A 21,251-nucleotide genomic window follows, 5' to 3' on the forward strand; every position below is an offset into this window, starting at 1 on the left:
CCAAGGATTATGGTATCATCTCTTGGGGCCTGTCCCCCAAAAAGACTAAAGTCCATAGCTCGCTGGCACTGTAGGAGGGGACATTCCTCCAGACTCTTCCACATGCTTCCTCTAAGATGACTGTAGATGACGCAGAAGGAATTGCTGGCCTGGTCAGGGCTGCGGCCTCTCTGGGCTTCCATCATCCTGACCCTGTATAAGTGGTAGATGTCTGCATTTATTTGCCTATCTATCATCCATTTCTCCTGCTGGTAATAACACCTAGATGTTTCCTTTGGGTAACTATTCCCCCTACCTCCCCTTTTGCTCCCAGGCTTTGTGGTTTGGGTAGAACTAACCATAGCCTCCCAGTTGCAAGGTGAGTCACGTGACCCAAGCTTGATGAAACAGCAAATTTCATTTTCCTGTCCACAGAAGTTTATAAATGGGCATGTAGCCTAAGCCAGAACTCTGAATATTAGCCTGGGGACTCTTGTTATACCTATTGAAGAAGAGGCCTTTTCTTTTTAGTGGGGTTGCTAATTCAAGACATATATCTGGAATTTCTAGAGCCCATTTCCTCCACCACAAAGAGAGTATCTACCTGAGAATGAAGCCAACAGAGAAAAGAGCAAAGATAGAGATACAGATTTCCTACAACACTTTTTGAGCACCTAGATACATCTATGCCTGAAGTCATAACTCTGAGATTTTTCAGTTGTCTGAACTAATAAACTTGACTCTCCTTTTACTTAGGCAAATTTAAACTAGATTCCTTTAAAAATTCTAATCAGTAAGTACTCACTGGATACACAGAGTTCATTATATGTATTTATGAATGTCAGCCTCTGCGGTAGGAGCTGGAAACACAGAGATAAATTAGATATAGTGCTTGCCTTCAAGAAGTCCATTCTTTAGTGACAGAAACAGTCATGTGAAGAGATAATTATAGTACAGTAGAATAAGTGCCATAATATGGGCATGTGTAGAAACACAAAGAAAAGAACACATTCTCCTACCATGACAAGAGTTCTAGAAGCATCCACAAAGGAGAGATTATAGTGTCAAGAATTTGAAGGATACTTTCATGCTGAGTTTGGCCTAGAAGGGAGGAAAGCAATAGTTTATGACAAGTCACAGAAGAATAAACTGGTAGATAACAGTGAATAGTTGAATGTATCTAAAGTAAAGGGTGAGTTGAAGATGACTCATGTGGGTGGTTCATGTATTTTGGCAAAGCCTGAAGACATTATTGACCAGCTGGCAGACAGTAAGAGGATTCACATACAGCTTAAGAGCTGGCTACTACCATAATATGAGATGACTGAACATTGACATAAGGTACTATCAGCTATATAATTTGTTGAGCTCAGTACACAATGAAAATGTGAATCTCCTTGTCGAAAAATTACTAAGAATTTCAAGATGATAAAGAGAGGGCATTACACCAAGTATGGGGACTTTTATAGTGCAGGGTGGTAAGCAACTGCACAAGTTGCAGACCCAGAAAGCTGGCCCTGACATAGAGGTAGAAATGGACCTGCCTCTGATCTGTGATGTGGCCTGAGTTAGCAGGCAAGGTTAGCTCAGAATGAGAATTCTGACATTTTATTGCTGGGGTGATTTTCCTCCTCCCAACATAAGCTCTGGTGCACAGACATACTTTCTTCTGCCTTGAGAAACCTCTTCTTCCCTTCACCAGCCCCTAAAGCTGGCCCCAAGAGCACTGTGGGTAAGTGTGTCTATCAAGTCACATGGCTAGACACTTAGGCATCCAATTAGTAGAAGAACATCTTTTCAGAGGACAGAAAGGTAAGGGATGAGGGTCACCCGGGACTGGAGTCAGCTATGAGGCATACACGAGATAGAAATTCTCAGACTGTATCCAATGACAAAATTATTAATAAGTAAATGTTTAGAGTCTTTTCTCCCTGCCTCCCATTAAGGAGAATTTTGGATCTGCCTCTTCAACTTCTCTTTTTCTTTCACCCTCTAGGGATATTCCCATTTGCCAGTCAATTCTTGGTTTTGCGATATGGAACAAGGGCAACAGGTAGAGACAGACAACAGTGTAGAGTGAAGGCCTTTCATTGGGTGGATTTAAAATAAATATACAAAACCAAAGGGAAGTAAGTGAGGGGAAAAAAGGGGAAGGGGCCAAGAGGATCCAATTTTAAAGGGGTTTGTGGATAAGGACTGAGAATAAGATTCTAAGAGAAACTTGAATAAAGCATAGGATGTGAGAGATACTGAGAACCACAGAAATGGAGAAAGGGAATAGCAGAAAGTATTGTTGAGTCTTATCATTTGAATTTCATTTGGATGAGATGATACTATTTGAGAGATAATCACTTTTCTTTAATGTTGTGCTGGGTTATGTGGGATCTGAATTATACTTGGGTTATACTGGTATCCTATGAGATGTTAATAGAAATTATATACACACAGAGAAGCATACATATATGAACACCAAACGATTCCACTAACAAATAAATTTGTGAAATTCTGTATCCTAAATCCTCCAGAGAATTCCATGAGCATACTGAAGGCTCTAGGAAGTCCTGCAGCACAGAAATCTTTTCAAAGCTATTTAATCCAATGCTTCCTAAATTTATTTCACTCTGTGCCACAAAATATATTTTATTATTTTGAATAAATGTTAAAATAATATAATTTTAATAAGGCTGACCTTAAGGTCTACTGTCTCGAGAGTTTAGGGAAGACTTCACAAAGCATGTTACTTTAACTGGTATTTGAAGAATGGAGAAGGTGGGGGGTAGCCAGCTCAGTATATAAAAAAGGCATGAGGACTAAAACATTAAAAAAAAAAAAGGAGGTTCAAGATTGGTGTGGAACTCCTTGGGGTTTAAAGGTAGAAAGACTCTGCTACACTTTTTATTTTCACCAGGGAAAAGGTATCCCCACCTTGTCTCTACGAGTGCTCTTTAAACTGATCACTGGGGTAAGGTAGCTGTTAGGAATGAGTGACAGCTCACCTGTTCTGAACCATACTCATGGCCATCCAATCTACAGGATACACATTTTTCCCAATGAGGTCCTTGAACATGATGAAGGTCTCCATCAAGAAGTCCTGAAATTGTAAAGCGAAACACACCCGTCATCTTGTTTTGTAGGAACTCACTAGAAGTGCCCAGATCTTGTTGGCTGTTTACGTTTTTCTTTATTATTTTTTGGAGGGTCAGAAAAGGAAAGGGCACAGCCTTTCAAATAAGTCCAAAGAAACCAACAGCAGTGGATTTTTAAATGGAAGCTTCAAGTTAGTTACCAGGAGACTGTTTCACAAATACAAGTGGAATGTGAATATGGAAAGTGAAAACACTCTCAAAACAAAGCACTAGCAATTCTGTCTTTGGGAAGAAAGAAGTAAATGCATTTATTGATGTTGCAATTTTATAATCATCTTCCCAGATATGTATTTAATACGGAAATACTCTATACTTTGTGAAGGCATCTCAGGTCATTTAGCAAACAATTATAAACACAACCATCTAATTATCAGTCGTATAAACACAGCTCATTCATATGTCACAGATACATCCATGGGCACATTAGAGGAAACAGCCCAGGGACTCTCTTCCTCTCATTTGAAGAGGCTCAGAGTGGATCTCAACACACCCCATCAGATACTGATTGAAGCAGGCCAAGATTCTGCTCCATCTTTGGAGAATACAAATTCAAGACAAGTCCAAATGGCAAAGACCAGGACCACTGTCATGTGGACACTCCTAAGCTTGAGGAAGAAAAGTCATACTGTCTGTATGCTTTCAGTAAAATTTAAAATCAGTAGGAAACCCACTCAGAGTTCTTTCCTTAAGCCAGTGGTTTCCAAGTTATTCTAACAGCAGAATTCCAGGTCCAAAGAAAATATTACCCAGAACCTAACATATAAAATAGATAAAAGTAGGGGCGCCTGGGTGGCTCAGTTGGTTAAGCGGCCGACTTCGGCTCAGGTCATGATTTCGCAGTCCATGAGTTCGAGCCCCGCGTCGGGCTCTGTGCTGACAGCTCAGAGCCTGGAGCCTGTTTCAGATTCTGTGTCTCCCTCTCTCTGACCCTCCCCCATTCATGCTCTGTCTCTCTCTGTCTCAAAAATAAATAAACGTTAAAAAAAATTAAAAAAAATAAAATAAAATAGATAAAAGTAGAAGAGCTGTGGTGTGTGTGTGTGTGTGTGTGTGTGTGTGTGTGTGTGTGTGTGTTTATGGTAGAAGATAGTGAAGATGGGAGGAATATAATTTGAAAATCACTGCTTTAAGCTAAATTGCAAAATTCTGGAAATGACATCTGTTCCTTTTCAGCAATCTTTGCTTCTAGGGAAAATTACCTCAATACTTTAAGTCCCAGTTTCCACATCAGCAGAATGGGGATAACATCTAACTCAAAGAGTTACTATGAAAATTAAGTGCACACGGTCTAAAGGATGCTCAGCATAGAGCCTGGACCATTGTAAGAGCTCATTAAGTGCTCGATGATGACAATGCTGAGAATTATTCATCCTTGATATCACTTGGGGGAGTGTGGGTATCATCACAGGCTCATTCCCTTCTTATGGCAACAAAGCCTCTGGCTCATAGATGTAAAACCTAGCTTCTGAGTGAGAAGCTATAGCATGCTGTCAGGGTTAGGACAGAAGTTCAAATCCTACTCTGCCACATACTTCCTATGTGGCCTTGAGCAAGCAGATTGTAGACTTGTAAAATGTGACTACTAATCCCTATGTTATACTGTTGTGAAGATTATACAAGAAAGCATATGTGTTCAACAAATAAGAATTCCCTTTCCTACTCTCTTCCCACCATTCTTTCCATTGAGGATCAAACATTAGGATCCTGATCTCTCTATTTCCATGTCACATGGCATAGAGAAATTGGGGAGAAATCCTGGGATATTTGGCTCTCCTTTTGTTTTCTTTTGTGTATATCCAGAAATAGGTTCTGTTTCTTCCCAATACTGCACCCAGTGAGGAGACTATCTCTCTGCTGAATGGCTGAAAGAGTAGGACATTGGCTTTCTAATAATTCCCTTTATATGGGCCACTCTCAGAGATTGGTTCAATTCTAGAACCCTTGGTTACTCTAAGGAAAGTTGAAAGTGAGCCCCAGCAGCAGAATTCCTGACTGGCAGCAGTAAGGAGACAATGACAAAGGTGATTATGTTGAGGGCAAAGGGACTGCTACACCCTGGGACAGCCTGGGCTGGCCTTTATGTTGATAAGTCATGTGCTACAGAGCTATGAGCCTATAGGCTACAGTCCTGTGCAGACAGTTCTGTAACAAATGAGTCCTGAGAGGCTAGAAGAGTAAGGGGGTTCAGAGGCCAACTTCCTCCATGCATTTGTGATCATCATATAGAAATAGCTACCTTTTACTGGTAACTTAATATGTGAGAACTTCTGTGCTCTCATTAATCCTTCCCCACACTATGACATAAATAACATCATCCGCACTTTTCAGATGGGGAAACTGAGGCTTAAGAGGGGTTAATTTGTCCATGGTCACATAGCTCTCCAGGACAAATCCTGGATGCAAATCCAAGACTGTGTGACTAACACTCATGCTTGTAAGCCCCCAAATGTCCATAATTCATCAATAAACATTTGTTGCGGCATATTTAGACTGGACATTCAGGTTTCACCTCTGACAGGGACTGAAGACATCTTTCAGAAGTGGTATATACAAGCCTAAATGGAAATTAGAACTAGGAAATCACATGAATGTGTTTGTAACTTACACACATGCACAAGGTCCACTGGGACATCTTACTCTAAACTCTTTTTTTTAAATTTTTTTAACGTTTATTTATTTTTGAGACAGAGAGAGACAGAGTATGAATGGGGGAGGGTCAGAGAGAGGGAGACACAGAATCTGAAACAGGCTCCAGGCTCTGAGCTGTCAGCACAGAGCCTGATGCGGGGCTCGAACTCACGGACCGCGAGATCATGACCTGAGCCGAAGTCGGCCACTTAACCGACTGAGCCACCCAGGTGCCCTTCTTACTCTAAACTCTTAAGAGCCAACAGTGTGGCATGTCTCCCCTCCACTGCCCCCCACCCCAGCATCCTGTAGACTCACCACAAGTTCAGAGCTGGTCTGGAAGGTCTCAATATAGAAGGAATAGTGCTGGTCACCCATCTGGTTTAAGATGGCTGTCATACATGCCACAAAGTGACTCTGTAAGAAATAAAGAAAACTGCCATGAAATAGTGAAGAGAAACCATGAGATTCATCTTTCTCATTTCCTTGACTTCAGACAGGAAAACACCGAACCATCTCAGGCAAGTATAAAAAGTCCCCCAAGGGGATCAGCAAGTGAAACTTGCCTATGAAGAAATGTCTCCTTATGGTTCGTTTATGGGCTCGTTCTTCCAAAAAGCATTTATTGAACACCTATTATGTGACTGGGACCGTAGTGGGAGCTCGGATACAGAAGATAGGGCCTGACCTATCACTTCTACAGCTGCTTATACTTTGGGAAAAGACCACTGAGTTGGTGTCAGGAGATCTAGTCTCTATCAAGATCCTGAAGACAGTTTGATTTTCTGATAAATAATTTTAATATCTAAGCCCCAATTGTTTTATCTGTAAAGCAAGACAATAATCCATCCATTTCAACCCCCACATATGTATCAAAAAGATCAAATGACTCCTATAATGCTTTGAATTCACTTATTTTCTCTATAGAGGGGTCAGTTGTTAAACCATCATGACTCAGTCAGTGAGAAGCCAGTAGCTACCAGTAACCAGCACTTGTTAAGGGCTTTGGAGGATAAAAGAAATGAGAAGAGGTGGTTCTTGCTCTTCAGGAGTTCATGATCTAGTTGGGAAAGGAAGGTTAACATCCATGAGGGAAAAAGTACAAGACCTTTAATCTGCCAAGCAGACCAAGTGTCAGAGGGATTCAGACAAGAGAGAAATCAATGCAAGGACTTGGAGAAGAGCTGGGTCTGGAAGGATCCATGGGATCAGAGGAGCAAGAACCACATTCTTTCATGCACCAGAGTACATCACCATACCCCTTTCTGCTTTACCCTTCCAAATTGTATGACTCTGTATCAGGGTGTATTTTCTGTTTAGGCTAGTATGTGCAAGCAGCATTTAGGAATATCTACTCTGGAAACCTTGTAAAGGGAGTACCAACCACAAATCCACCAGGAGAGAGGAGCCACTCAAGGTTGTCTCCCGCAAGATTCCAATGGGACTGCCATCTTAGTCAAAGGAAGTCCCACTAGGTTTGGTCAAGGGCAGGCTTATGGAAGAGGGCCTGCTCAATGTGATGTAGGTCTTTCCAGGGAACCTTACTGCTAAAAGGTGTCAGACAAATGGCATACCAGAGTGGTGGGCCTGGAAGTATTATGTGTGAACCAAGAAAATGGGCTTGGTATCACAAACTGCTATCTTTGTTTAGAAAGACACACACACATACACACACACACACACACACACACACACACACACACACACACAATACATATCCTTCTACATTACAGCTTTATAGTTTATAGAAGTGGAGGAACAGCCTCAATGTCCCAAGAAACTCCTTCTGTGTTCCTCCACAGGAAGTCTTTTGGATAACTGAATGTCCTCAAGATCACATTCCTAAAAGTAACTCCCAGAGATCAGGAATCTCATTTGCTTCTAGGTTTTTTCCAATTAGGATGTTAGGAATAACATGCTTTCCCAATCAGCAAGACCCACTGTAGAGTTTGTGGGGCTCAGAACAAAATGAAAATGAACAGTCCTTATTAAAAATTATTCAGAATTTCAAGACAGCCCCAGTGCCCATTCTGGGCACCAGGCAAGGTCATACACCCGTGAAGCCAGCCCTGCCCGCCAGTGACCACCACCACACTCACACACCACAAATGTTTAGAAAACATGCAAAGCTGGCAGAGAGTGCAAAGCTGGGACTCTTGGGAGCAACAGTGAGGACACTATGTTTATGCGGACCCGGAGCCTCTACACTGGAGTGAGCTGTCTTGGCCATCCAGGAAGGCAAATCCTCTTCTGCTCAGGCCCCCAGGGGGTGGTGGTGAGTTTGTGAAATTATCAGTCCTTTTCAAACGAGACAGAACACCACCATCTCTGTTAACTTAAGCAGGACCCACTTAAACCAAGAAAGAAGATTTATAATTGTGTATCCCGCTGGCCAGGCTGGATGCCAGGAAGGAGAAATCAGAGAGTTTGAGAGGTGTGTGTGTGTGCATGTGCATGAGCGTGTGTGTGCGCGCACACACGCATGTGTTTCCTCTACTCCCTCCATCTCATCTCTCCTCTCCTCAAAGATTTCAGCCTATGACCACTAGAGGTCTTTTCTTTTCACATGGTAGCTGCCGAGCAGTTTGTTCGGCTTTTTATTTATTCCTACGTGAGCAGACCCACTACACTTCTTGCATATAAACAGTGAAAATTACAACATAAAGGACTCATTATTCCTTCTTTTGGAGTAATTCTGCTGCTGGCCAAAGCCTGGCTCGTTTTGCAAGGAAAGGGAGGACATCTCTGCAGGTAATTCTACTGCTTCAAGGTAAGAGATTTGGGCAGGTTTTATTTTTTATGATCCATGATCCTCTAAGAGAAAATGCTATCGCCTCTTGGACAATAGTTTACTTTTAAAGCTTTGGCTTAAATGAGTCCTGGGATCGTGAGCTTGTGTGTGTGTGTGTGTGTGTGTGTGTGTGTGTGTGTATGTGTGTGTGGTTGTGTGTGGTGGAAAATCTACCATTGTCAGAACTGCAGGCTGCCCCAAATGCATAGATACGGAATGCTTGTTATTTCCAATGGCTTGATTTGAATTTGAAGTGGGGGAGAAAAGCAAAAAAACAAACCTCAGAGCTCAAGTTGCTTGGGATTACCTTGAAAAGGCTGCATTTTCTTAAGCCTTGTTTAGAGAAACTTCCATGCTTCATTTTAAAAGAAAATAAAAGGGGAAGGGGTTCTACTCCCCACCGAGAGAGAGAGTAACCATTTTACGAAAGGATCCACTATTTTTTTATAAGGACTTGCTCAGTGTGTTACAGTCCACCAATCAATCAAAATTACTTTTACCGGCTTGTTCATTTCTTCCTTCTAACTACCACATAGAAAAACCCAGCTCAGTGCCTTACGGTACGATTTGTAGTGCAATGTGACTGAAGTTTGGACAAGTTACCTGCATTTGGCTGTTAATGAAAAATGACAGTGTTTTCCATCCGACTAGAAGCACCCCTTTTTTCCTACTATGATGTCTAGCCCACTTTAGTACCAAATCTGTCAGAAATCACACCAATGTGACCGACTGATTAGTGAAATGGCATGAGATGCCAGCAGCAGGTTTGCATTCAGAACAGGTTCCCCTCTGTCATTTAAATTAAAAAACAAATAACAAAGCAAAACAAAAAAAAAAAAACAAAAACAAAAACAAAAAAAAAAAGGAAGAAAGAAAGAAAGAAACCAAACACTCTGTCACATAATGATAGAATGATGGGATAATATTATGCCTCTCTGACGTTTATCCCTTTTTCAGTAATATCCTTAACATGGCAATCCACCTCTTAGCTTCCTGTCCCCTTCCCTTTTTACGAGTTTGAGACCTTACTTCTACATCCACCATGTTTTAAATGTTTAGAAAGAGAGAGGAATGGGGTGGGGGTGTGATTCACTAGCAACTCAGATACTCCTAACATTGACATTGCTCAAACTTTATAGTGTAGGAGCCAAATCTCCCAGTCCTGTTGGCAACATGGAAAAGCCCGAGTACTGCATGGGGGACAGCAGGGTGGAGGGATGCCCTTCAGTCCAAGCTAGGGAGAATCCCCCTCTTCCCATCCCTGGCAGAAATGGTATAGGTGACATATATTTACTACCAAGGCATGAGGCAGCCACTCATCCATAGCCAAGCAGCATGCCAGGTGCCTAGATGGGAAATTGCTTCTTAAAACAGAATAGCAGGGGGACCTGCATCTTAACTCCCAGAGAGAAATTGTATCCGAGACGCTGGCACAAATCAGGCAGAGTCACCTCGGCTCCGTTCGGGGCGGTTGAAAATGTAGCTAATGAATCACAGCATGGAGAGACACGGTTTGAAACTAGGTCAAACGTGTAAAAATAAGTGCAATCATCGCAGGCACTTGGCTGATGAGGGGCTACTTAACGCCTTGAGTGGCAGGGTTTATTTGCCACATAGAACCCTCTTCAGCGATCCGAGACAATCAATCCTCTTAATTAATTCAGCCCATCAGCGTGGAGAGAAGTCTTGCACACCTGGGAGAGAGCTGAAGCTCCAAAGGGAAACAGCCAGGGTCTCTTCACTGTGTGATGGCAAGAGAGAAAAAGAGAAACCCGGTATCGTGTGATTAATATTAATTAGCTGGGATACTAGATGACTGGGATCAGGAGAGTAGCCCTCCCCAAATCATTTGGCTCCTTTGCATAGAAAAATCATCATCGTCGTCGTCATCAGCAGCAGCAGCAGCATATTGATAAGGCCGATAGCTGGGTGAACATCAGTTAACTCAAACATATCTATTTAACCACCTCTAACGCAAACACACCTACACACACATACACACAACAGTCAAGCCCCCTGCAGTGCTGAGTGGACCTGGAAGAGGCTATCAGTTTGCCCTGCCTTGAAAAACAAACAAAACAGGGGGAGAGGGGCAACGTTGCTGTGGATGCGTCCCCCACTCACCTGAGATTGTGGGAGGGATGAGCTCACAGAGGGAGAGAAGCAGCTAACTTTGGGAGCTTGCTACCTAAATGCCAACATTACTACGCGATACCAGCTGGTGACACGTTGCTATAGTAACTTCAAATAATGTGCAGGGCCAAAATAAAATAAAATATAGAAAGCGCCAAGGAGAGGAGATGAAGGAAAGTTTTCATACCAAGGGAGGCTCATAGGGAGATGAAAAGTTCTATTTATCAGGACATTTATTTCCTTTGGAGGCTAAGAGTGGCCAAATGTCATTCTCAGGTTACTTCTCCATTCACCCCCACATCTGCCATGTGGTTATATAACAGATTTTATTCCTGGGTGGAATTGGCACTGTCTGTGTGGTGGATCCAGGACCGGAAGTGGGAGGCTGTTGTGTTAGGAGAAACAGGGACTCTAAAACCCCTTCATCTTAGAGCTTTGTAGGCTACTCAGAGTTACAGTTTGTAGTGATTTGGGGGGAATCTAGTGTATTGTTCTGTCTTAGCAACCATCAAGTCTGGGCACTGTGCTAGGTGTGAAGGTGCAGCAGTGAGCGGGATGGATAAGGCTGTGCTCCAAAGAGTTTACACCTGGTTCTGCCAGGATGTAGAGCATCAGAGGGCCTAGGAGCCAGCCTACCTGAATTCAAATCTCAGCTCTATCTCTTACTAGTTGTGTGGCCTTGGGCAGGGTCTTGTGCCTCAGTGTCCTCATCTGTAAAAGGGGATAAAAATATTCCTTACTTCATACAGTTCTGGTGAGAATTAGATCAAAAGGCACTTAGAATATAGAAAGCCCTCGATAATTATCAGCTATTATTATTATTCTCACTGTTGCTGACTGTGGTCTAGGGAAACTATGCAGATTAGCCAACTGAAATTCCTGACCTGGAAGAAGGATATGATGAGATCACTTACCCATGACTGTCTGTGGCCACATCAAGTGCTACCAATAACAGCTCAGTGCCCTTTGACTCCGAACATGCCTTTGGTTAAAAACATGCCCAAAGTCCAGCTGTCAAGTATACTGAACATGTGCCTCTTGGACCAGATACGTTGGGAGGTTTCTTTTACTTGGGGACAATTGCAAGAAGGTAGGAAGAGTCACAATAGCACCCAAATTGTTCAAAAGCATGAAATACAACTGTCTTCATCAAAAACGTATCCCCCCAGCTGTTTGGCTTTAGGATATCCCTGTCTCTGTGTGCAGTGACATTCTTTGGTTACCCAGGGATCCTGCTGTGTGATAGAGTAAACCAAGTTACCTTCTTTCAGGGGAAGCTTCTTGATGAAACCCAGGGTTTCATGTGGCCAGCTCCACGTCAAAGGCACAACATCACAGGAAAACAGAAAAGTGCACTTGGATGCCATATACTCTGGATATGCCCTGACACATTATATCTGTACAAGATGACAACTAGTGTTGAGTTATCTGTGTGCACCTCTGCCTGGTGCTGTGGGCATTAATGATGGCTCAACTACTCAGCATTGCCAGGGCCAGAACTGCAGGTGTCTCCTCAGAGAGCTAGCATCACTCACAAGGAGCAGGAAGGGAGGGGTAGACAAGGCTGCTTTAAATCAAGGTTGGAAAAGAAGACTGAACTGGTAACATACTCTTTCTTTGAGACAAACACATTCTGATCCTGGTGGACCTGTGCCTATGGCTCTGTGATGTGGGTCACTTTAAACCATCCAAAGGATATAGTGGGAGCCCAAGGGGGAGGTGGATGGCAAGCAAATTCCATTCATTCATTCCTTGTGCTCAGGACTCTACATTCATCATGTCACTGACTCATTTCAACAAACTCATGAGGTCAACTTTATACCCGTTTTATAGATCAGGAAAGTGAGATGTATGGAGGTCAAGCAGCTTGCCTAGATAGACATTTAGTATATGATGGGACAGGGATTAAAATCTGAATCTTTCTGACTCCAAAACCTGTATCTTTTCATAAATCCACTGTGTCTCCCATGTCAGCACTGTCAGCTCACCTAGGGAGAGATTTTTGTCCATTTATTCATTGCTGTATCACCAGTCTAGAATTGAACTTGCACTTAGTGTGGGTTCAATAAATACGTGTTAGATGAGAGACTGAATTTATTCCTCATCTCTAAAAGACTGTTATAGGGACCACCCTGCACACACGAACTCTGAAAAGTTAGGGTCATGTGTAGACCACCTTTGCCTTGGGAGAGGCCAGAAATTAAAGAATTTTTGTTCTGCTTTTGAGTGTACTCCATCTTAAGTTATATTTGATCAAGCTACAGTGAGATCATTCTTTCACACATTCCTTAATTCAACAAATATTTCTTGAGCACCTACTATGTTTCAGGCTTGGTTCTAGCTGCAGGGGATACAACCAGAAATGAGAGTAACAAGAGTTGTTCTTAATGAGCTCTTATTCCCATTGGATAGAGGGCCAGGGATGGAGAAACACAGTAGAATGAATGAATAATCAAGTAATATTATTTTAGGCAGTGATATCTGCTACTAATGAAATATTACCCAGCAATGAAATGGGGAGGGAGTGAGAAGGAAACTATTTTCAACAGGGGAGACAAAGGCAGCCTCTTAGAGAGCTGGCATTTGAATGGAGATCTGAATGATGAGAGTCAGTCATGCAAAAATCTGGCAGAACAGCATTTCTGGGCAATTGAATAGCAGATGCAAAGGCCCTGAGGTGGATGTGCTTGGAGTCCTGGAGGATCCCAAAGAAGGCCAGCATAGCTGGAAGGTATGAAATGAGGGAAGACACTATATAAGATGAGGTCAGAGAGACAGGCAGAGGCCAGATCCTATGGGCCCTTGGGGGTCAGAGGCAAGCATATGGATTTTCCTCCAAAGTGCAGAAGGAGGCCATTGATTCGAGTTTTAAAAAGCTCACTCTTGCTGCTGTGTGTTTCAAGAACCCCTCTTTAAAGAGGTGGCTCCCATGTCTTACCACATAAGCCCATCTCCAAGACACTGTACTGGACTTATTCCCACGGTCATGGGTCTGTGAAAAGTGCAAGTTGTTTTCACTGTCGACTCTTCCTTATTCCTGGTAGTGTGACCTCTTTTCGGCAAATGCTTCTCACTAAATTATTATTTTATAGCATACTCTGTCCCTCTTTGTGCAGGCAAGAGAGTGGACTCTAATTTTATGCGGATCCCATCTATCTTCAAGCTTAGTGGGCTCATCTCCCTTTTATTTGGAGCTGAATGAAGGGGAGCCTGCTCCAGTAGCTCCCAGTCTCTGATTAAAGCCATTCCCATCTGTGGGACCTGAGAAACCTGCTTGCTGGGAAGGAACACCCGCCCAGTTTTTAATTGAACAGAAGATTTTTTTTAATGTTTCTAATAACATTTGTGGAGGTGTGGGTGAAGTTCACAAATGTGATTGCAAGAAGAATAGTTTCAGAAGCATGGATTTATTCTCGGCACATATACCAGTGATGGGCCTCCAAATCTTTGCACTGAATGCCTCAAGAAAGGCTGTGCAAAAAGACTGTTTGGAGTCCTGGACAATACAGTATTGTCCTCAGTTCACTTCTCCCTGGGAAAAATCAAAGCCCTGAGTATCACCAGGATGTGGGCTCTGGATAAGTATCCTAAGCAGCCCCTCACCTTCTTCTACAAACGTGTGCATCAAGGTTATGTATGACACCAAGATCAACCTCCAATAGAAAAAAGATTCACAAAAGGATACTATGTTTCAGGCAGGAGGCATTGTGGGGTAAAGGACAATAACTACCATTTAAAGGGCTAAGCCTGTATCAGGCACTTTTTATAGGACTTTTTATATGGTTGTGGCAAGAGAAGAAAAGAACTGGAAGAAGGAGAAGCTAATAGTAGTCGGACATTTATGAGTCAGACACTAGGCTAAAAAGTATAGTGATGGTCACAATCACCATCAGTTATTGAGCACTCGCCATGGGCCAAGTGGTATATATGCATTAATCCTCCCAGTATCCAGGTGATCTTGATAAAACCACATGTACTTTACAGATGAGAAAACCGAGAAGCAGAGAGGTGACATGACTTAGCTAGATCAGCCTGACCCCACGATGCTTTTGTTTTTCTTAGAAAAAAGAGAAAGACATTACCATTTTGTAGACATGATATAATCTTAGTGACAGGAAAATTAAGCAAATCCTTAAAGTACACGAAGAAAGGAAAAGGGCATAACATTTTACCTCACTGTGCTCCCTGCCTAAATAGCCTTGAATATTAAGAACATTCAATATTCCATTCAATTCAATAAACTTCTCGAATACTAAGAAATATTCTAGATATTTCCTATGCCTATATAGAGATGGAAGGATGGGTGGATGGATGGATGGATGGATGGATGGAGGGATGGATGGATGGAGGTAGCATGGCATATGGGTAGACACAAAGCCACACAGACAGAACTAGCTCTCTTCATGACTGTGCCCTGTGGCTTATGAGTCTCCCATGATTTTAGGCTCAAATGCAGATAAACACTCGATCTTCTGCAGTGCTTAGGGCATTGAAGGCCAAGAAGGGTTCAGAGTGGAACATCAGTGCCATGTACTTGGAAATATATCTGGTTTCCCATAGAAGCAGTTTTCCTAGAAGGCACTAGACAGGGAATCCTAAGTCTGGGAGCAAACACCAGTTCTCTTCAACATGCTCTGGAACTTTGGACAAGATACTTGATCTCTCTGGCCTCCGTTCTCTCATCCCTGAAAAAGGGACCAGTGCTACCAACAGCACTGTTGTGAGGAGTAAGTAGAAGGCAGGTGCAGGGGTCCTGTGTAGAGCCTGGCACACCAGAAGCACTCAGAAAACCTTCTTGCAATGCTCAGCTTCAGCCCCCTCTCTGGTTCACCAGAACAGTTTGCTGATCAGCTGAGGAAGTGTGGAGTTAGCTTTCGGTTGACTCGTGGAGGATGATTTAAACCTCCCTGTGGACCTGGAGAGCTGCATTGCAGATGATGATTTATACAATCTCTCCCTGCCCTTTGTTTCCCTTTACAAAGTCTCCACATTTAGATGAGAGGAGGGGCAGGCAGACAAATGTGTTCACAGACAACCAGGCAGCAAGGCAAGAAGGTTTTCAGAAGGGATGATTATTTTGTGGATAAAAGGATTGCTTAGTTTACCCCTTGTGTTTACTTCACAAGGAGTGAAGAAGAGTAAAGAAGATCTCTCTCTCACATTGCATTTTAAACTTCAAGCCCAGCTTTCCAACCAGGACTCTCCCTGTGCCTCCCCAACCTCCCCCAGATAGGTCGAGTTGTCCCTGCTGCAAGTGGCCTGCTAGTCCCAGCAGAATCCGGTACTCAGGTCTGAGTATGATAATAACGGTTGGGTGTGTGTGCAGGTGGCCTCTTTGCAACACCTGCCTTGACTGCTTAACTTTACAGGGCTCAACCAAAGCAATGACACACTGATGGTTTAATTATTAATTCACATTAGGGCAGGATTTTCTCCTTTCCCAGCTAATCCTCCACTCCTTATTCCCAATTAATCAATCGGTTAACAAATATTTACTCAGCACCTATTATCTGTAAGGAGCTGTATCAGGTACCTATGACACTCTGAAGATCTCAGAGTACTAGGGAAGATTATCCCTGTCTAGGTAGCTAGCTAGCTATCATTTATCTATCTGTCTATCAATATAGTGGTTTTCAACTAGGGCAATCTGTCATAATTGGAGGAGAGGGGAGGTTGCTAGTGACATCTATTGCATAAAGGCTAGGAATGCTGCTAAACACCCTACAATATACAGGCCAGCCCCAACAACAAAGAATGATCCAGCTCAAAATGCCACCAGTGCTGAAGTTGAGAAACTCTGATCTGAAGAGAGATATATGTTATGAAGCCAGATGACAGGTGCAAAATGAGTGCTATAAGTAAAGCTTTCTCTAGGCTTTTAAGAAGTGGAAATGACCTTTGTGGGTAGGGATGTTTAGGGAAAATTTCACAGAGTATGTGGGGCTTGAGGAACTACATGACTGAAAGGGATTAAGCTAAAAATGGGAAAGGACATCTTAGATCTATAGAAAATACATTTCATTTTATAATTTGATTAATTTGATTGATCGGGAGTAACTGCCTAAAAGAGCTGTGTGGGGAATGATTCTAAGGCCAAGTCCTAGCTCAGCAGGAAAGAGTGTTGATTGATTAGTGATGTCTGCTATAGGCAAGGGAGGGGGAGGGATAGTGGAGATGCTGCGAAATTGCTGTCCCACTTTTGTATGTGGAACAGGATGAGGAAAGACACAGAGGTGGAAATGAGCAAAGTGTTTTGGTATAGCTGAAGTTCACAGAGGGAGATCACGAGAGAGACTAGGAGGGACAGACTGGAAGGGCCTTGAATGCCAGGTTGAGAGCTTTGAGCCTCAATCTGCAGGTAATGGGACGCCACACAGGCACCTGCCTACTGGGTTGCCTTCAGGACAGCTCTGCTGACAAGGTCTTGAGAATGAAAGACAGCTGCCCAAAGTCCTTGCTCTTCACTTCTATAAAGAGAGTACTATTTCATCTGTTAACAGTAAAAACTGGCAGAATCATTATGCTTGGGCTTTTATGAAGCTGATTCCAATGATGAAAAAAATCCTATGAAGCTGAACTCAGAGATAACTGTTTGAAAAGCTGACTCCAAGTGTTCACATTAATGAGCTCCCGTAAAGCCCTTTTGGATAGAGCATTCCTTCTGATGTCGTATGTGCAAAAAAAAAAAAAAAAAAAAAAAAAAAAGCCTCAAGGAGGAGGGGGCAGAATGGTGGCAGAATGGTGGAAGACCATTTCTGGGGCTCATCTGCCACTGACCTTCTGGTAAGGACACTACACTGCCCACTGATGATGTGCTTCCCATCAGCCCCCAGATCCCCGACCCACTGGCTCCATAGGCTGTTTCCTCTCTGCCCTGGGAATGATACCTCATTGATTTATTGGTTTGCGATTTTCCAAATGACATCATACTCCATTTTTTTCATTCTTTCCTTTTGCTCACCTCCCTCCTCTTAAATTCCCATTTGTCCCACTTCTACTTCCCTGTCCTTTGGAATGGTAACAACACCTTCCAATTACTCCTCTGCAGTCCGCATTAGCTGCCTGCTGACTCCTTCTCCCTGTCATCGTTAATAAAGGTGACACTGCAGCTTGGCGTGAGTGCAGGTCCGCCTCCCACCTGCCCCACCCTCCCCTCTCTTGGACCAGAAGACTCCCTAACCACACAGCCCCTGCCTTTGACACTTTCTTCCTGTACCCAGCTCCCTTCCCTGTGTTCTAATCCACACTCAATTAAAGAAAGATCAAGTGACACAATAAAAATGCCATCCAGAGAGCTGGCCTGGTAATGCCCAGATATCAGATCAACTTACTACAACCCCGTATCTACTAATTCTATCTAGAAAAAAAAAAAGATGTCATAGTTGTCTGGACGGATTTGTTTTTGAAAACCCCTGCTGACTCTTTTGCCCCGGCAGGCCTGGAGAAATCCTAGCAAAAGTCTAATCAAAGTTAAAGCTTAGAATTGGAGAGATGATAGGGAGGGTGCTCCTTGGGAGTCCTTGCAAGCCAGTGTCCTTGCAGCACAAGGGGAAAGCTATGGACCAGGGAGATTAGGTGGCTTCCCCATGGTCACACAGCGGCCGTCAGTGGTAGAGCGGGTGCTAGAATGCAGCTGTTCTGAGCACAGTGTTAAATCGACTATACCATTCTCTACCAAGTCTAAATGCTGGCCCCTGGCCTCCAAGATCCCCGCAAACAAAATGACTGTTATTTTCCTATCTCAGCCAAGGGGTTGCCCTGATACCTAGAATAAATGGACCTCCACTAATAATGAAGGCTGATGTTTGATGTGCACATGCTTTATCTCCCTCACCACGTAGGTTTCCAGATTTGGGGAAGAACAAGCCATTGAGCACTAATTTCATCTTTCAAAAAAAATTGAATGGGCGCCTCTATTACCACTATTCATTCCCACTTTGATTGATTATGTTCTGTGCCCAGCATCCAAATCTGGCTAAGAACATCAAATTAAAAACCAAACGATTGATCACTGAAGTCACTCTGCGTAATGAAAATGGTCTGAATGTGCCTCAGGGCAGGAACAGGGTGGGATGTGGGAGGCTTTGCTTACAACACTTTGCTCTGAGATCCTCAAACTGGCAGTGCGCAGGACTCACACAGTGCACAGAAATGCTTTGGTTGGCATGGTATTGTTGTTGTTGTTGTTGTTGTTTTTAACATTTGACTTGTGTGTCAACTATATTCAAACAAAAAACTAAAAACTAAAAAATAAAACATTTGACTTTTTGTCAACATTTAAAAGACAGAAGCTATTCCATAAAGTTTTGAATTTTCAGCTTCTCTTGGACACTTACTTGGAAGATCCAGAGATAGCATTCTGCGTTCCCATATGGCAGCACTGGGAGCTACCTCCAGAAGTGGACAGGGCCTATGGAGGTTGGATATGTACTTGCCAGGCATCCGAGGCCTGGCCTTATTCTTGGGTGACATACTTGTCTTAGCACTGAAGTCCTCTGTCCCAGGAAACCCCTCAGCCCCTGGCAAACCAGGATAACTGGTCACTCTACCTAGTTCTTCTTGTACATACTTGCCTGGTCCCTGTGGGCATGTGCACATATGGCATTTTCCCCATGGCCTCTTCCCCATGGCTCCCTTCAAGCCCACATGGTTCCCCAGAATGACATTCAAGGCTGCCCAGCATCTGAATCCTGCTTCTCCTCACTTCCCCAACCTACCTGCCATCTATTCCAAACTTCTCTTCATTCTCTTGGCATCTGCATAAGCTAAGGATGCCTTCTTTTACACAATTCCTTTTTCAAGACCCATGCAAGTGACATTCCCTCCTCCAGGAAGTCTTCTATGATTCCACCTGATGCTCTTCTGCCCCAGACAGACCTAGGTACACCCTCCCTCTGCTACAATCATTCTTTCTCCTTCTGTTGTATGCATCACCATTAACACAGCATCAAGTGAGTAGACTGTGGTGGTGGTCGTCCTAAAGACACAGAGGGAGTCAGAATTTTGATAAAGTTTTAAAAAAAGTAAAAATTGTAAAACTTAATTAGAAGTCCCGGTATCTCTGTGAGTTTTGTATGATTCACCAAAATGAAAACTGAACACCACCCCACAGGAACCTGTCCCTACCCCATGACAATATTTAGCATTCCATAGTCTAAGAACATCTGGGTCTCCTGAACACTGACATCCAACTCTCCTTCTACGTATAACATGGAATATTAATTACATGCCCTCCTGTGTTCTCTGCTAGCCCTGGAGGTACTCAAGGTCAGGAACCTTCTTCCATATCCTGTATCTTCAATGCCCGGCTCATGGAAAGTGCTCAGTAAAAGGTTTTCCAAGTGAGTGAGTGAGTGAGTGAGTGAACCTCCATCAAAGGGTCCAGGGGGACTGTCTCATTTGCTATGATTTTAAAGAAAAAAGGTTCTTCTTAACTGTCCCATTGACCACAGGACCTCTGTTTCTTAGCTGGCTTCCCTGAATCACATTATGAGCTAGAACAATCAATCTATGATTAGGGTCAAGCCATCATTCTTTTGGACATTTATCATGAGATCATAAGATTACAAAGTGTTGGTAGCTTTAGAGTCTTTTCTTATAAATAAAGAGAATTCCAGAAGTCCAACTTCCTACTGGACATTTCCCCTGGGACACCCCATTGGCAGCTCATCATAAACATGTCAACATCATCCTTCCCTCTCAGGCCTCTCTCCCTCCTCCCTATGTTTTCCTTCTTAGAATCATCCTCAGCTTAAGACAACAGCCTAGCCATAGACTTTGATTCTGATCACGCTCTTTCTCTCTCCCTTTCCTCTCTCTCTTCTCTCTCTCTCTCTCTCTCTCTCTCTCTCTCTCTCTCTCTCTCCTATAAATCACCTAGGCCTGGGGATTTAGAAATTTATCTTGAATGTGTTTGTTCTTTGCCCCCACTCTCACTGCCCTGATTGAAGTTACCATCATTGCCACCTGGCTTACTGCAACGACCTCCTAAGTGGACCCTGCCTCCAGCCCTGCCCCTTCTCATCTCCATATTGCAGACAGAGTGTGGTCTTACTAAACTGGAAATGAGACTGACTCTCACTCCTGCTTAAAATCTTCCCTGGATCCCACTGACTCAGGGTAAAAATCGAAACTTCTTAGCACAGGATGCAATTCTCTGCATGATCTGGTCCCTTTCCAACTTGATTTCTTCCACTCTTCCTACCTGCTTCTTTAAACTCTACCATCAGGCAACACAGAATTGCTGTCCAACTCACTTATCCAGGTCATAGTCCTCTCATCTCTGACAGCCTGACACATGGTGTTTCCAGCCTCAACACATCAACATGCGCGAACGTGCGCGCGCGCACACACACACACACACACACACACACACACACACACACCTTTAAACAATTTGCCTCATCACCTCTATTGAGCTTCAGGTTTCATATTTGAGATCACTTCCTCCACTAAGTGTTCTGGGAGTCTCTCCACCCCATGCTGAGTTGGGGGTCCTTCTCTGAGCTCTCATGCCCCCAGAATCATCACTTTGGTGGCACTGATCACAGTTTTCAGGACCCCTAACCTTATCT

General features: G+C 43.3%; 2 protein-coding genes across 6 annotated transcripts in view; one reads left to right on the top strand and one right to left on the bottom strand.

The window, feature by feature from the left end:
* DOCK2 (dedicator of cytokinesis 2) overlaps window positions 1-21,251 on the bottom strand; it is a 416,930-nt gene that overhangs the window by 88,397 nt on the left and 307,282 nt on the right. Inside the window, exons 28-29 of the mRNA XM_003981290.4 lie at window positions 6,072-6,170; window positions 2,976-3,070 (exon numbers count right to left, since the gene is read on the bottom strand). Coding sequence (XP_003981339.1) covers window positions 2,976-3,070; window positions 6,072-6,170 — 194 coding nt within the window. The remainder of the gene's footprint in view (window positions 1-2,975; window positions 3,071-6,071; window positions 6,171-21,251) is intronic.
* INSYN2B (inhibitory synaptic factor family member 2B) overlaps window positions 8,246-21,251 on the top strand; it is a 121,018-nt gene continuing 108,012 nt past the window's right edge. For 3 of the 5 annotated variants that reach the window (XM_003981291.5, XM_019839124.2, XM_023259736.2), the window contains exon 1: window positions 8,249-8,523. The gene's annotated coding sequence lies outside the window, so the exon portion shown is untranslated. Of the gene's footprint in view, window positions 8,524-21,251 lie in introns of all 5 variants that reach the window. The other 2 variants (XM_019839132.2, XM_019839135.3) reach the window with 2 other exon arrangements.

Source organism: Felis catus, chromosome A1 (genome assembly GCF_018350175.1).
Source record: "Felis catus isolate Fca126 chromosome A1, F.catus_Fca126_mat1.0, whole genome shotgun sequence".
Taxonomy (NCBI): Eukaryota; Metazoa; Chordata; class Mammalia; order Carnivora; family Felidae; genus Felis; species Felis catus.